The sequence below is a fragment of the Octopus bimaculoides genome, chromosome 14, assembly GCF_046866305.1.
Source record: "Octopus bimaculoides isolate indiv1 chromosome 14, ASM4686630v1, whole genome shotgun sequence".
NCBI lineage: Eukaryota > Metazoa > Mollusca > Cephalopoda > Octopoda > Octopodidae > Octopus > Octopus bimaculoides.
Window position 1 is genome coordinate 29,613,513 of NC_142941.1, and position 18,512 is coordinate 29,632,024.

General features: G+C 37.1%; 1 protein-coding gene across 4 annotated transcripts in view; it reads left to right on the top strand.

The window, feature by feature from the left end:
- The first annotated feature begins 1,383 nt into the window (after positions 1–1,383).
- Positions 1,384–18,512, top strand: part of LOC106870954 (uncharacterized) — a 66,965-nt gene continuing 49,836 nt past the window's right edge. The window contains exons 1-2 of one of the 4 annotated variants that reach the window (XM_089362608.1): positions 1,384–2,946; positions 13,153–14,091. In XM_089362608.1, the coding sequence (XP_089218734.1) occupies positions 13,483–14,091 (609 nt within the window). In that variant the 5' untranslated portion in view covers positions 1,384–2,946; positions 13,153–13,482. Of the gene's footprint in view, positions 3,658–11,000; positions 11,050–11,822; positions 11,926–13,152; positions 14,092–18,512 lie in introns of those variants that run through there. The other 3 variants (XM_089362607.1, XM_089362610.1, XM_089362609.1) reach the window with 3 other exon arrangements.

The following is an 18,512-nucleotide window of genomic DNA, read 5'->3' on the forward strand; positions in this document are numbered from 1 at the left end:
AAATGGTGAGGTTTGGCGAGAGAAAGTACATCCAACCATAGAAAATTTGCCTCCATGAATTTTGCAAGGCATTCATGGGAAACTGTAAGTGAAAAAATATGAAAATCTCTATGGTATCTAGTGTTAGGGTTGGTGTCATAATGAGTATCCAGCCATAAAACATGGCTTATAAATATCCAATCCAACCAATTACAGTATGTAAATTCCTACATGATGTCATTGACAAAGATATTGATATATTTGTATATCATCATCATTACTTTGTCTCCTTTCCATACTGGTATTTGTTAGATCATAACAGCCTAAGTTAATCATTATTTAGTGTTCCTACCTTCAAAAATGTTTGGAGGATCATGTCTAGACCGTACATCCAGTTTTTGGCATGGTTACTATGGTTAGATACTCTTCCTATCACCAACCACTTCACAGAGTGTTTTTATCATGGCACCACCACTAAAAAGTTTGCCAAGTCCTCAACAGAGTCAAAACTTTCTCTACGCATTCTTACTCTAGCTACTGTGCTTTTGGAACACTTATCTCCATTGCTAATTATGCCACATAGGTAACGGAAGTTATTAACTAGGGATCTTGGTCCTTATACTTATCGCCCCTGTGAATATATCACATGTATTTTAACCTCTGTTAGCATGTCTGTGATCTCACATTTTATGTGATCCTAGTTTATCCTGGGACACCATTTGAAATTGCTGCCTACTCCTTTTCTGCATATTGAATTCACCTATTTTCAGATGATATTGTATTCATGTTTTTTTTTTTTTGTTTTTTTTCTTACTCAAACTTAAGCCTTTGCTTGGCTTACTTTGAGATTTCTCAATTGTAAGCTTTGTTTCCATGTCTAGAATTTCTTCTTCAAATACTGTTCAGGTTTATATCAAGATGGTGTACCATTGATGCTCTCTTCCTAATGAGACACAAGAGAAGTTTTTTTTAGTAGTGATTGATCCATACTCTGTAGTCTGATGCTTTGCTCAGAAAACTGGATGGAGATGAATGACTTGTGATACTCATGCAAGCCCTATACAAAGGTGTTGTCAGCGAGGTGAGAGTTGGCAATGAGTTCAGTGGGGAATTATTGTGCTGGTAATGCATAGATCAGGGCTCAGTTTTCAGTTTTTCTCCTTTATTATAGCTCTGCAGGCCATAACAAAAGAGTTAAAGTCCAGCTGTCTATGAGTGTTGATGACCTAGTTGTCAAAACTGAATCTCTTGAAGATTCAGAAAAATTCCAAATGTGAAAGCATTTGTAGCAAAGAGTAAAGTTTTAGTTTGGAGAAAAGAAAACATGACTGCTGCCTTCTGAAAAGTTGTCATGCTTGATCTGCAGAAAAGCAGCCTAAATTCTGGCTGCATGAGCTGTAGTGGGATCGCAAGCAGGCTGACAGAGAAAGCTGACTTTGTAAAGTGTCAGGTACACAAGAGTAATCAGTAGTTAGACCTGTGAAATATATATTTTTTTCAAATACCCAAGAGGTTGTATAATAGTAGAGCTTGGTTATGGGAGATGGGTGTTCTGAAAGCACAGCAGGCAAAATAAGTGTAGATTTAAAAAAAAAATTTTTTTTTTTAATGAAATCAATTATTACTTCTGTTCGCAATAAGGAGATATGCTTATGTAAGGGTTAGATAGATGCTTGTGCGCAAAGTGCAGTGTTGCATTGTAGCAAGACATGAATATTGAATGTGGAGGATATGTAATGGAATGGGTGGACATGCTCTACTGTATGTGTAAATGTGAGTGTGCATGAATGCGTGAGCAAAGAAGAAAAAAAATGGTTACAAGAATATTCTGATGTAGTGTGCAAGAGAGAAGACTGAGCTGGATATATGATATGTGATGTATACGGAAGGTGACAGTTGTGTAAAGAAATGTGAAGTGATGCAAACAGAAGGACGAAAACCAAGAAAGGATGCTGAGCTTTAATGAAAGTGATAAGTGACTGACAAATTATTTTGGAGAATACGATTGTAACACATGCAAACTCTGGATGGAAAAGTAATGAAGATGTGTGTTTGTGTCTGTGTCGATGTCTTTGTTCATGTTTTCTGGTGTAAAACCAGTGTTTTCCCTAGAAAATAAAATAAAAACGAACTTGTCTATTCGATAAATTAGATCGATAAAAATACCAGACTGAAATAAGAAATGAGTCGATATGATCGACAATAAATGTTTGAAGACAATGCCCCACCAGCAATAATCGCAGTCCAGTACGTGAAACCAGTAAACCAAATAGTGAAATAAATAATCAGTATTTTTGCACAAAACATGTAGACGAATATATTTTTGTATTTTGATTATTAAATATCTTTCTTTTCCCAAATTATCTCATTAAAAAAAATTCTCCTTTGAGATTCGTTTGAATTTTCTATTTGAACTTATGACGATATTGTTTTGTGTTGTTGTTGTTACGACACACACACACACACGTCTCTTTAATAACCCTTTTGTCCCGTCGTACCTTTCGCCTCCTGCTTTCAACGTCCTTTACGATTAACATTATCTTTCTCCCTAATTTCTACTAATCTTTCGAATATACGTTTCTCTCTCTCTCTCTCTCTTTTTTTGTCTGTAACAAACTCTGTCTCATATCTTTCTATTTGTTGTATCTGTCTCATTATATTTGTTGATGTTACTGGCGGTGGTGGTGTTAATGGTAGAGGGAAGCTTTCAGTTACATACAGACAATAACAATATCTCTCTCACTGTACGAGCACTTCTCATTTGTTTTAGTTCTTCCTCTGTATACAACACATGTACCATGTTGATGGCATATGGGGCGATTGTTTGACTCCCTTTTCTTTTCTTCCTCCTTTCCCTCTCTTTCAAAGCACATGTACTCTAGTCTTTGCATGCGGAGCAGTTGATTGTAAATCTAAATATCTCTCTCTCCCCTCTCGTTGTCACAGGCACTTATCAGTTTTCATAAGGTTTGTATTAAGATCTCTCTCTCTCTCCCCACATGTACTGTTACACTCACACTTCACGCTCTCTTTCTCATTGCCATCATTATTCGCTGCTATATTGGTGGCGGTGGTGATAACAAATGTTGCTGTTCCTGCTTAACCCCAGGTCAGCTACGATTGAGAAGGCCTATAGATTGAAGGCATTCCAGCTTTGACCGTTCCGTCCACGTATAGTTATATATCTAAATTAATATTATCGATGTGCCCTTCGCATTTCTTAAGAGAGTAAGGTATAAGTAGAATGAGATTTTACTGTTATTTCTAGCGATTCGTGCAACCACGAGAGAGAACTCTTTCTCCCGCTTTCACATTTGAAATCGCCTATTGGTGAACTCTCTAAATTTTCATATCTAAAAAGACTAATAATAAAATTGATAATAATAATAATAATAACAAGACGGTTTAAACTGTATTTTAAGTTTCATACATCTGTAATCATAAACTTACAGGTTCTTTATTTTTCCAGCGAAAACTCCCCCTCTCCCTTCACTCACAGGTTTATGTTTTTGCAAGTCGTCCCTGGGGTGTTAAAAAGATCCCCACGTCTGGAGGCATCATAAGGGTGAGTTAGGGTAAACTGTTTTTATGAAAGTGAAAAGAGAAAAAGAAAGCAATCTAAAAACGTTGTCTACTAAGGATATCCCAGCCGCGATGACCATCGTGTTTTTGTCGAAGGTATAGTGTATTCAAGATTTAATTATCGAGTGTGTCCTTTTTTTTTCTTTTTACTTGATTCAGTTATTTGACTGCGGCCATGCTAAAGCACCGCCTTTAGTCGAGCAAATCGACCCCAGGACTTATTCTTTGTAAGCCTAGTACTTATTCTATCGGTCACTTTTGCCGAACCACTAAGTTACGGGGAAGTAAACATGCCAGCTTCGGTTGTCAAGCGATGTTGTGGGGACAAACACAGACATAAACACACACACACGTATATACATGACTGGCTTCTTTCAGTTTCCGTCTTCCAAGTCCACTCACAAGGCTTTGGTCTGAACCCGGAACCATGTGGTTGGTAAGCGAGCTACTTACCACACAACCACTCCTGGTAGAGTGTAATTTGAGGGAGATTTAACTACTATTTCTGACCATATAGAAGTCCTTTATCGATGGTGTTTAAAGCTGTGGTGGTAATAGTGGTTGGATAGTAGGGAGTTGTTTATGACTATAGATTGTGTGATTGTTGTCGTTTTGCGCCAAATCAGCTCTGATTAAACAAACTGATAAAGTAAACATTCCAACTGTGTATTTACTACTTGGACAAGTATTTAGTTCGTTTGCTTTTTTGTTTTTTTAAGATGGTAGAGTTGAAATTTGAAGAAGAGTTGACTGTTATTTTTAGTAGGTCGAGCGAGTGTGTTGGGGAGTGGTGTTGCTGTTTCCCGTGTAGCTTTGTTAGTTTATTTTGTGTTCAATAACTTCAGTCACTATCGATCAGGTTGTTGTTCGTGATGATAATTGTTAATTGACTGTGGTGAATGTGGTGATTCTAGTCGTGTCGTGATGATGGTGGTACGACGATGATTATGTAATCGATATTGTTGAAGATGATGGTAGTGGTAGTGATGGTTCAATAACCTAAACTCGGTCTTCTGTTATTTTTCAGTTTCACAATGTAAACATTATTTCTCCATCGTTAGATTTCGATATTCGATCATCTAGCTTTGTTCTCAAGAATGCTCTTCTGTAAGTTTTTATGTAAGGTTAATGTGTGATGTTTGTGTCAGGTATGTGTGTTTTTTATGTATGTTTATGTAAATGTGTGCTGTTTGTGTAATGTACGTAACTGGGATAATGTGTATATGTTTGTGCAATGTGTGTGTTGTTTGGAATTGATGTGTGTGAACATGTTTGTAATTATGTAATGTATGTGCCTATGTAGTTAAAGTTCATTGAACAGATATCATAAGACAGTGGAATTACTATAAGAAATATGATATGTATTTGTGAATGCGTAATATTATCTTGGTACATTGAGTACGACTATATAATATTAGAATGAACGGTGTGTTTTGGAGTGCTGTATGTATGTGTATGTGTGTATATAGATAGATAGATAGATTTATACACACATACACACACACACACACACACACACACACACACACACACACATACACATATATATATATATATATATATATATATATACATTCATATGCATATATATTTACATGCATAAATGCATATACACATAAACACACATATAGACATGTATGTATATATAACATACATCCACTAGTGAGAACCCATGGAAAATCCTGATAAATATTCTGTTTTATAGTTAGTACTTGTGCAAAACTATTGATTGTGGTTAATTAAATACGTTTCTCTTTATCATTAGTGAATAATAAGCGCACGCACACACACACACAGAGTTAAATAAGTATATTTAACTTTATTTAATTATTGGAATACTGAGTAGAAGTGGTCTAAGAATTCCACTAAGTAGATAACTGTTAGTGATTCCATGAAATACTGTTACAGTCAGTGATTTTGCAGCTCAGTATTTTCTTTAATTTTAAGCATAGTGAAAGTACCATATTAGCCTAATTGCACGTCGGGGTGGAGTGAGAGTAGAAATGGAGACACTGCTAGGTTTTTTATTCAATGTATATTTAATGAGTTCATATTGGATGAAACTGTGTGTTATATATAGGTGTAGGTGTGGCCGTGTGGTAAGAAGCTTGCTTCTCAACCATATGGCTCCAGGTTCAGTCCTGCTTGTGGCACTTTGGGCAAATGTCTTCTACTATATCCTTGGGCCGACCAAAGCCTTGCAAGTGGATTTGGTGAACGGAAACTTTAAAAAAGCCCATCGTATATATTGCGTGTGTATATGTGTGTCTTTGTCTGTTCCCCCCCCCACTACTGTTTGACAATTGATGTTAGTATGTTTGCATCCCTGTAACTTAGTGTTTCGTCAAAAGAGTGTGATGGAACAAATACCAAGCTTCAAAACAAAACAAAAAAAATGTTCTGGAGTTGATTCATTTGACTAAAAATTCTTTGAAGCAGTTCCCCAGCGTGACCAGTCTAATTTAATGCCTGAAACAAGTAAAAAATAAAAGATACCATATTTGGTGTATGCAATGCACATCCCCTTCCCCTCACCAAAAAAAATGTCTTAAGAAGTCGTTATGGGTCCTGTGTGCAAAATTGAGCCTCCCATAAGTGCTTTTCCTTGAATATGCTCTTATGAAATTGAGGTGCATCTAATATACCTGTGTGTATACAACTGGTGTGTATTTAGATGTGTGTTCCAAAGATGCCAGTTATCCTGTTTAGAGTGAGGACCATGCACTGCAACAGCTCGGGATTCAAGGGCCCATAACTATTTAATGCTTTGTCAAAACAGCTGAAGGATCTTCATGAAGAAGGGGTAGATGTTTTCAAGAAACAGCTTGACCTACTGTTGTCCAAGATCTCAGATGAACTTACATCATGGTAAAAAAACTCAAAAGAGAGCAGCAATGTTGAACCCCTTCCTTCACCAAATGCCAATTGCATAAGAATGGCCATCGAAAAGGTGATTACACTGGCTGTGCCCCAGCATGGTCACAGCTGAAAGAATAAAAGAATATAAAGGAACAGTGATGTAAAGAGACCTTTTTAGTTTTATCAGGAGCAACCTCTCTGGTGTCAGTAGGACGATACATTGCACTCAAATAGAGATAGGAAGACCATCCAACAGTAAAAATCATACCCCCCTCCAAAAAAAAAAGGCTGATGCTCACAATAACAGACATTGGTGCTTGGCCTAGTGGTTAGGGTGTTGCACTCATGATCACAAGATCATGGTTTCAATTCCTGGACTAGGCTAGGCATTGTGGTCTTGAGCAAAACACTTCAGTTCACATTGCTCCAATCCATTCAGCTATAAATGGGTCACCCAGCAATGGACTGGCATCTCCTTCACAGAAAATGTGGTACTCTCGGTCACTTATATGCTATGGAAACCAGATAACTAGCCTTATGAATCCTAGGACTCGAAGTAGTAATGTTCCTCCCTGGAACATCAACCTTCAGGAATTGTCTTTCTGTTTGTGTTTTTCTTGCAAGTGTTGATCTGCAACAAGTTTAAAGGCAACATTAATGGCATTGAGGTTACTGGTCTTGAAGTGCCCTGCAGAGTTCAAGGACACTGCCCTGCCACTCTCTAGATTCAGCAAGCAAAAAGAAAAAAAATCTAATCATTAATGATGCTTTTCTGCTGCTATAGATTTCTCTCATTTGGGAGGTGGTGGTCGTGGGTGCTTAATTTGTAATCATTTGATGGTGTAACTGCTATCTATTTTCTTTTATCCTTCACTTATTTCAGTTATTAGACTGTGGCTTTATTGGAGCACCACGTTGAAAGATTTTACTCAAACAAACTGACTCCAGTACTTACATATTTTTTAAGTTTGGTATTTATTTTATTGGTCTCCCTTGCAGAAGCTACTAAGTTACAGGGATGTAAACAAACCAACATCAGCAGGGGTGACAAAGGCACATGTGTGTGAGTGTGTGTATAGGACTGGCACAAGGAAATACAGGGCCCAATTAGAGAATTGTCAGTGGGACCTCTACTCTACAGAAGCTGAAGATTGATGTTTTATGCTTTGTCTAGTATGCCAGTATCAGCCAAAAGGCATTAACCACAATGATATACTAAAAATTCATCATAGTGTCCTCTGCTCAAGCATATGCACACGGCCCAATTTGAACAAATCTGTCTAATTATATATGTATAGACACACACACACACACACAGAGTTATACACATGTTACATGTATGTACATGCACACGCGCGAATATGTGTATTCAATCTATGCCAGAATGGAAAATGGATGTTAAATGATGATGAATATGAAACAAATGAAAACTGGAGTTGTTATTTTATACTCTGCAACTGAAAGTTTGTGCAAAACTAATGTTTCTGCTGGAGGAATTTCTTTTCTACACCTTTGGATAGCCAGGTGTTTGCAGGAGTGCTATCTGGATTCCTGGATCTCTTCTTACTTACTCTACACACACACACCTTTTTCTTTGTTCAGATCTCTTTTTCTAGAGATATTAGTCACTGTACTGGAATTTACCACTGGACCAATATATGCCATTTAGCAGACAGAATGTGATCCAGTATAAGGTTTCAGTATCAAATTGCGACTTATAGACTCCTATCCTTTCCAAAGGACCTATGAGTTCTCTTTTTTTCACTTCTGGACTGGAAATAACCTGCAACTGTCTAAGGTCCATATATGTGTGACTGTTGTTAATACACTTTATAACTAAAGGGTCAGCAATTCATATTCCAACACCATTACTGTGTTTATGTCTATGGCCAAGATACTTTCTCAGTCTATACAGTGGCATAGTTCACCATTGAAAGTAATAATTAGCTGTGTTGATCTGAATTCAAATCCTACATTTTGTTTGTCTGTAGCTTGTTTCCCAACAATTTAATTTTAGGTTCAGTCCCACTGTACAATACCATGTGCAAGTGTCTTCTGCTACACCTGAGCCAACTAAAGCCTTGTGGGTAGATTTGTTAGACAGAAGCTGAAGGAAGTCATGTTTGCATGTATCCTTGTCTTGACGTGATGGTTGTAAAGGAACATTACAGTCATACAAATGATGTTTGCTCTAACATGTAAATCACGTGTTCGTAATCTCAAAGCAACAAGATTACACAGAACTAACTTTAAAAAATGTGGATAAATGAGCATTTCATTTGACAAAGTAATCTGAATGCTAAAGGGTTAATAGAGTCCACTCTGTTGTCACTCAGTTTAACACCATCAGCTAGTCCTTGGGTACCTTTTATGGAGTCCTCTGTTGTCACCTAAACATCACCATGAAGTTCTTCCATGATTAATAGTATCTATTCTGTTACAAGTATTCAGGCTAGGTCACTAATCTTTCTCCCACCAGTCTTATAAGTGTCGTCCTTCATCTTGTGATTCAGTTATTTAAAAAAATAAATGCTTTGTATTTTTGAGTTCAAATCCTTCTGATGTTGACTTCATCTTTGATCACTGTCGTTGTTGTTTTTGTACTTTGATCCAAGTTCAACTTCTGATCTTGCAGACCTAGGATCACAGACATTCCAACCATAATCATGCCAATTTTTATGAGGTTATCTAAGACTACATTATCTAATGTCCTTCCCTTCTTTTTCAGGATGGCAGGGTGTGATTTGAGAGAGATGTAGCTGTTAGTTCTAACAAGTGACCGTATAAAGGCTTCCTCAATAGTCTATAATAAAAGTCCCAAAGGGTATGTCAGTTGGGAGTTGAATCCATTTGGAAGGCTGCTATGTTGACCATTATACCACTGACATACCAGTTGTATTGGTATTAGATAAGTGATTGACCTTATTCAATATTTAGTAGATTGAACTGTGTGTGTGAAGGTACGTGGCCCAGTGGTTTGGATGTTAGACTTGTGATTGCAAGATTGTGATTTTGATTCCCAGACTGAGCAGTGCATTATTCTTGAGTGAAACACTTCCCTTCATGTTGCTCCAATCCGCTCAGTTGTAAATGAGTAACCCTGCAATGGACTGACATCCTACTCAGAAGTAATGTTGTTATCTCAGTCACTTATACACTAAGGAAACTAGGTAACCAGCACTATGAGTCCTGGGCCTCAAGACAGTACTTACCCCTTTACATTCCGATTTCAAATCCCATTGATATCACCTTTGCCTTTCATCCTTCCAGAAGTCAATAAAATAAAGTATCAGTTAAATAGTGAGGTTAATGTAGTTGCACCCTCCCTTCATATGCAATGCTCTGTGCCTTAAATTTGGTGGCAGGAAAATAGGTCTTTAAATTATTATATACTTACAACTAAGGTGGCAAGCTGGTAGAATTATTAACACACCTGGCAAAATGCTTAGTGGCATTTTGTCTGTCTTCATGTTCTGGATTCAAATGTCACCGGGATCGACTTTGCCTTCCATTTTTTTTTTATCAATAATATAAGTACCAATTGAGCAGCTGGAGTTGATTTAATCAACTTAGCCCCTCCTTCGAAATTGCTGGCCTTGTGCCAAAATTTGGAACCAGTATTTACTTACAACCTTTTTTGTTCTGATTTCAAATCTCCCTGATGTTGACTTTGCCTTTACTCCTTCCCTTATGCTTGAGTTGATAAAATAGGTACCAGTGAAATACTGGGGTAAATTCTGTTATATCTGTTTCTTAAAATCATTAGAACTGGTTATTCGATGGCAGGTCAGATTGTTACAGTTTGGTAGGAAGTTATTTGAACTGTTTTAAATTGTTCTAAGTTTGGTGCTTTGTTCTAAGATCATTTCCACCTAAGGTTCATTGATTTGGTTTTATTGTATTGAGTTTTTTTGTGATGAAAACAGTAAGCTCCTGTAATACTCTGGTGTTGTTTCAGTGGACAATAGTTTTTTGTTTTGTTTTATATATCTCTTTTTCAAAAATTGATCCTGTTACTGATCCAAATAAATCATTTTTGGTAGCACTAGTGCAAAACTACTACTACTACTACTACCACCACCACCACTACCTATACTATTATTGTTACAACTACTACTACTACTACTGGCACTACTATTCTAGCATTATAACAACAACAACAACTACTACTACTACTACTACCACCACCGGTACTGCTATTGTAACAACAACCAATACCATCTCCAAGAACAACTGTTACTATAATTTTAGTACAATATTTATTAATGTTTCTTCTAGTCTGTTTACTACTACTACTACCACCATCTCTACCGTGACTGAAATTACGACCACCACAACTACTATAACCCCTACAACCACCACTACCATTACTGCTATCACTCTTACGGCCACCACCACCAACACTACAACTATCACCCCTACAATTACCACTTCCACTACAACACTGCTGCTGTATCATTGGTGTAGACATGCTGCTGTTTGTTTTTAATAAAATGCTATGTAGTCAATCAATATTGTCAGATGCTCTATATTAAAATCAACATTCTTCATATTAAATCAATATTGTAACATACAATGTTATATATTAAATCAATATCTTTGTGGTGAATGGTGTTACACATAGTGGAGGTAAGCTTTCAGGGAACCAAGTCTGCGACCTGGTTTTCATTCCTCCTACAAGATGTTGCACTTAATTTCATCCATGCCTCTGTTGCTCTTTAGAAAGTCATGAATACCACAACCTCACATTTCCCATCCTCAAGTTTTATATCTTATAAGCAATCTTTATATATTACGTCAAATTAACGGAATTGTACTTGTGAAAGGCATGAATACCTTAACTTCACATATCCCATGTTCTTAATGAATCTGAGGTTTTATATTTTTTAAGCAATCTTTAGTTATTAAGTCAAACTAACACAGTTGCATTTGGGAAAGGCATGAATATCTCAAACTCTAATTTCCTTTTGTCTAAAATGTAAGACTCTATACTTAGTTCAAAAGAACCCAACACTATTGTGGAGTGTTGTGTAGTGTGGAGAGGGTTAAAACTGCAAAATTTTGGAATAAATTCATTTACCAAAGTTTGATTCATCTCACTTGGCAGAGTCACTCTTTATTTTTCATGTCATTTGTAGTTAATAAGTACCAGTACTTGAGTTGTTTCCTAGATTCTTACAAAATTGGCGTTTGTAACTAATCAAAGAAATCAATATTGTGAATTGGTATGTTATCATAATCAATAAATTTGGCAAATCCTATAAAAATGTGAAACACCAAACATCATATTTCAAAGCAGAATCTCTCTCTCTCTCCCTCTCTCTCTCCCTCTCTCTCTCTCTCTCTCTCTCTCTCTCTCCCCCCTCTCTCTCTGCCGCTGCTGCCACCAATGATTATGTCTTACATTGAAACAGTCATGGCTTTGTATGGAAGAGGTAGAGCTGATTGAATCGATACCAATATCTGATTGATGAATTATTTTAGCAACCCTAAAAAAGAATGAAAGTAAATACAATTCTGTTAAGATATGAACTCAGAATATAGAGGAGTAAATGGGACTAAATGTTGTTAGAAATTTACTTCAACAAGAAAACAAATATATTTAATAATTAGCACAGACATGGTTACATGGTTCAGAAGTTCACTTCACAACCACAGGGTTTTGCATTCAATCTCACTGCACAATGCCTTGAGTGAGTGTCTTTTACCTTGAGTGAGTGTCTTTTCAGGTCAGCTAAAACTTTGTGAGTGAAGTCTAAAAGATGGAAATTTTGCAGAAGTCCACTTGAGACTGTTTTAGTTTTGGGTTTAACATCACCACTGGGTTCTTGGGGGTCTTTAGTTGAGTTCCACTCCCTTGCAAGTGTTAATGCCAAGTCTGATCTGAAGATAATTTAATTTCACAGTCTTGGGTTCCCAAAAGGTTCATGGTCACTGTCCTCTGCCCTTCGTCTGAGTAATTAAGATAAAAATCAATTAAGAAACTTCAGTTTTAATCATCTCCCACCGCAATTTCCCCAGAGTTTTAAGGAACAATACCTCACAATATAGATGGAATAATAATCAATTGAAACATTAATCGTTTACTTCTTCCAGTCATTGGTTTATTCAGCATTGATGAAGGGCTATCCAATATGTTACAACAACAATTAAAAGGTAAAGACCTCCTTCAGTCATGAATGACTATGGGATTGCATCTAGAAGGTTACCCTCTGAGGTACAAGTCTTGGGCAAATTTGTTTATGGAAGACCAGCAGTCACCCATGCATACCATCCTCCCGTCTCCATGCCAATAATGTTATCCTAGGGAATGGTTAGTGCCAGTGATGTTGCAACTCCTTTCTACAGCTTGCTCAAGAACACAACACACAGCCTGGTCCAGGAAATTACTACATTTTGTTTTAGTTAGCAAAAGAACTTCTCTTTTATCAACCTAATCTTCCTCTAATATCTCCTTATCATATTTAAACTGAAAAATAGATGCATCAGGACTTACATTTTTCAGTTCAGAATGCTGATGCTAATGATAGGCTAGTTACAACAATTCAAAGCTTCTTAGTTGCTGGTTGTCATCTCCCTATGCCATAAGTCTACTCAAACATGGTTGTCCATGGGTACTCAACAACAAAAGAACATTTCCTTAATTTCCCTTAATCTCAGTTAATTATCATTAACATTTTCTGTGTTAAAGAGAAACTTAACTCATTCTTTCCTTCTTTGTTGTTCTTTCAGACTGCTGCTTCCATTTTCGATACAGTGAACATGTTCCAAGAAGCCACACTTAACAGACACCCTGCAATCTGATGACAACTTTGGTCTCTCTATCCAGCATCACTCACATATGGAATGTTCCAACAGTCCTCCACAAAGATGGCGATATTTACATTGAATACAATTCTTACATATCCTGTGCAGTGCCAGACCCCATATTTTGACACGTAAAACTGCAAACTTTAAAGGATATTTTGTTGCTAGTTTTTTTTTTAAGATTTTTTTTTACTGTTGTTAATGTTGTTGTACTTGAATGAACGAATGGTTTAAACTGCAGGCAATTCTGTCACCATGTCTTCTGAATCGATATATGTAGTGCAGCCTGCACATGAGACTTTACCTAATGCAAATGAGCAAAATGCATCAACTGTTACTGAAGATCCTATTGAGTATAAACCTTTGGATTTGCTTGAACACCTCAACCAAACAACAAATGCGTTGGCTCTATCAACATCGCTGGCCACAAACGCGAACGCTTTGGCCACTATAACTTCCACAATACCCACTGCAATGATTAACATGGGCTTGCTGAACAGTCGGCGTGAGAAGCCTTTTAAGTGTGAGGTATGTCGCAAAGGATTTACATTGCGTGCATATCTGAAACGACATCAGCAAATTCCTGAGGTGGAAAAGCACTTCAGCTGCGCTTACTGCCATAAGGTCTTCCCACAGAGAGACCGGCTGAAGAATCACGAGCGGACCCATTTGGGTGTTCGCCCTTACAATTGTGCCTTCTGCAGCAAAAGCTTCTCCCGTAAAGACCACTTGAAAAACCACCAACGCTGCCATACTGGCGAGAAACCTTTCAAATGTGGAATTTGCCAAAGAGCTTTCTCCCAACGAGACAGACTACGGAATCATTCTCGTACTCACACGGGTGAGAGACCATTCCAATGCCAAGTAAGTAAACTCTTTGTTGCTATAAGATTGCAATTCTACAAAAGTTTTAGATTGGTTCAATCAAAATACATAATAACTTTATATATGTGTGTGTATGTATATATATATATATATATATATATATATATATACAGACACACACACACACACACACACACACATATAATTACTTACAATAATATTCCATCACTCGCTCACTAAGCAATAGTCACCTAAGGTTTCATAACAATGTATTCTGACCATGGTGAAATCAACTTAGTGCCTTTCAAATGTTAAAAGTTCCCTGTTGAGATTTGAGCTAAGGCCTATATTATTACTAAGACAGTATCGATATAGGCCCCCAAGCAAATTAGTGCACTAGACCCTATGGTATTTACTTATTGATTGCAAGCCACAGGAATACATAGACCAACGAGAATTATGCCCCAGACCATTGAGCCCTCCAGGCCACTGGCCAGTGTGCCCTTGCCTGAAGGTGGCACTGTTAAGGCCTCATTATTTCTCAAGTAACATTGATCATGATGATCAGAAACGTTGACTTAGGTACATAGTTTTAGTGTAGTCTTTGATGAGTCATGTTTCAAATATTTATTTATATTCAAACAAATGTTGTTCTTGTTTGTTTATTTGGCCTAATTGACTCAACATTGCTTATTATTACATGATTGCAACATCAACACTCCTCTTATTTTTAGATTTTCTGTTTTATTTCCTCTTTTGTTTTCCATTTGTTGTTTCTTTTTTACTTTTAATCTTCACCAGGGGTCATGTTAGTAGTAGTGGTGTGTGTATAAAAGGCAAAAGGGAGGTGAGTGTCAGATACATAGAATATTGACCAAGATGTGGTACCCAACAGCAGTTTCTACTTTCAGTAATCTCGCAACAATCAGACTTTCTCTTTACATAAAGGAATATACACACACGTACACACATACATATGCATATAGATACATTTATAGACACTCAAACACATACATATATATACACATGATTACACACACAAACATATGCATATAGATACATTTATAGACACTCAAACACATACATATATACACACATGATTACACACACAAACATATGCACACATATCGTTGATTGAACTTTTAGTCATCAGTGAATGAAAAGCAGCAGCAATCCTCACTTTTCGCAGAGATTCCAAGACTAGGGTATTGAAAAGATAACAAAATATTAAATATCAAAATATATCAACATATCAAGATATCATCAAGACTACAGAACTGGTCTGAGTGCTTACAATGGAGAGGGTACTGCGCTGAAGGTACCCTGGTACACTAGAATCAAGTAGAAATGATAGACTGGGTAACAAATGTATGTATTCCACTCATTAGGGCAAGTAAATAATGACTTGATGGAATTGATAATATATCATTTTAGCACATTATTTCCACCCCTTACTCTCTATTTCATTATCTCTCATTGCCCAGTGTAAACCTACTTCCCTCGATACTACTCCTCCTCAGTAGAGGTGGTCTTGCAAATTACTTGGTGACCTCACTGCTGCTGGTGCCAAGTAAAACACATCCAGTACACTATATAACTGGTTAGCATTAGGAATGGTGTTCAGAAATAGAAACTATGCCAAAGCAGACATTAAAGCTTGCTGCAGTCCTCTGGCTTGCCAGTGTTTCTGTTGAACCAGCCAACCCATGCCAGCATGGAAAATGGATGTTAAATGGTGATGTTGATATTATGACAGCAGAGTGAACAGCACTTAGCTCTGAAAAAACTATTTAGCTATTAAGACTTATCAGTGAATCATTGAATGTTGTAGGTGCATTGCTTATTTTACAATAACGGTACCTGCACCACCAACAAAACTACTTCCTTTTGTACATCTCATAGGTATGGCTGTGTAGTAAGAAGTTTGCTTCCCAGCCACATGGTTCCTCATTTCATGGCATCTTGGGCAAGTGTTTTCTGCTGTAGTCTCAGGTTCACCAAAGTTTGTGAATGGATATGGTAGGTGGAAACTGAAAGAAGCCTTCACATAAGTGTAGGTGTGTGTGTCATCATTAGCATCATATAATGTCTGCTTTCCATGCTGGCATGGCATGGGTTGGATGGTTTAACAAGCTGACCAGCTGAAGGGTTATTCAGTCTCCATATTTGTTTTGGCATGGTTTCTATAGCTGGATGCTCTTCGTAACACCAACTGTGTGTGTGTGTTACTATCTCCTTACCTTGACTTTGTGCGATAGTTGATCACCATCATACAAGTAGTGTCCTTCATTTCCAACCTTCTGTGAAAACTTGTCTTGTCATAGAGGAATGTTACCATATGCGAAAACAGGCGAGGTGTGGCAACAAGAAGAGCGTCTGGATGTAGAAAATCTGTCTCAAACAAACTTCATTTGACTCATGCAAGCATGGGTTAAAACAATGATGATGATGACCTAATGATTGATAAAATAACTCTCATCATGCACACTGTTTTATATGACAAATATCTGACAAATACCAATAGTTGGGTTGCCATTATAATGTTAATGGACTTATCCAACTGATTTACAAATTTACTATGTCCTTTAATTCTTTCAATATGTTGCATAAATTGGTTTTGGCAAATTCCTGCAGTTCTTTTATATACTATATCATTTGACTGGAAATTTTCTTATTTCAGCTGTATTTGTTTTTCCATGAATAATTTCTGTGATTCTATCTGCTGCAGGGCAAGGCATGTTTTTTTGCCAATTGTGTATAATTTCTTAGCTGTGGAATTTAAGTATGAGGTTTTAAATTATACTCTTAAGTGAAGATTTTTGTGACCTTCACAGGTTTTCTGTGATTGATATGGTTGATGTAGTTAATGTTAACCTTGAACTTCCACAGCAAAAACATGGGCAAGGAGTTCCAGAGGATGTTGTTTTGGGAAGAAGGACTTGGTGTAGTGATTAATAGAGGACTTGACAATTGCAGGAGGATAAACATGAGAGTTGGGAAGACTTGAGTGGTGTTGGCACAAGACCAATTAGCTCCAAGAAGTAGAGCCCACTGTAGCTGGTGCAAAAAAAAAAAAAAAGTAGAGTGAAGGAGACACAGCTCATTTGAGAGTCAGAGACTGGAATGTGTTGGTGAGCGACCATATGTAAATCAGTCAGGTAGCCTTTGTGGGGGTGTGGTGGAGTGTAGGCTGTATCAGCAACAGCACTGTCCCAGATGTAGAAGTAATTCCTTCCAGGAATTTGCTACAGCTGTTGTTGATTGTGAGGAGTATTCATCCAACATCCTTATCGAGCAGTAACCATAGCAACTGTTTATCTTTCTACCATCAGGAAATAATTTGAGGCACACTTGGACCATATTAGCAAACTCAGAGAGAGTCTTTTCAAGAACAATCACTCATTTTGAACTCTACTTTGTACCATCGTTAATGTGTGTGTGTGTGTGTGTGTGTAGTGGACAAATGCTTTATATATTTCATCAACATAATTATGTTTTTATAATTTATGACATCAGGTGGTGTGGTGTGTGGTGGGAGAAGGAATGTGAGGCTCTTGGACTAAATGTCTTATGTTTACTTTATTCCTTCCACTTTCTGAGATCAAATGCCACTGAGGTCATCTTAGCCTCCACCCTACTCTTGAGTCAATAAACTAAACACCAGACATTTGCAGTCATTGATTCAACTGTCAATAATCTCTTGTCTGTAAATTTGTGGCTTTTTGCCAATCTAAGAAATTATTATTATCATTGTTGTTCTTTGTGTCTGGAGCAAGAGGACATGTGTTCATGGTCATAAGTTTTCTTTAAAAATTTGTTGTTTTATTAGCTGGTATTCCAAGTTTTGTTGAACTAAATAACCCTGCTCACTGCAAGCAGAGCCTGCTAGTGTGGCAAGAATTCACCTTCGAAGGGCAAATTTTGAGATTTAAAATTGCAAATTTAATATTTTGAAGCAAAAATATCAATATGGCTTCCCAAATTGAGTGGCCGATGACTGTTGGAATAGCTGCTATGACATTGTTTTTCCTTCACTATTCAATGTTATCAAAAATCAAAGCACAGACAACAACAGGAACAACAACAAGCAAGCAGCAGTGATGAGTAGGATATATTTTTAAAATGATGCAAGCACAACTTCCACTATAGTCCCCAACACCACTACTACTACTGCTACCACCACCTTAATTGATAAGACAACAACAGCTTTTCCTTTTCCGAAGCAGATTGGGAATGGTTTTGCACAAGCTTGCTGGCAAATGAAAGAAGTTGAGTTGACACAAAAAAATGTTGAGCAACACTAAGTTGCATTTAACAAAGAATGACAGAACAGTTTCTCTTAATGCACTGGAGGAAGTGCAACAAGACACTGAGAAAAAAACACTGTATATAAATATATATCATTAAAGATGAGACTGGAGCAAGCAATGCAGGTCTAGATTTAAAAAATGCCTGGGACT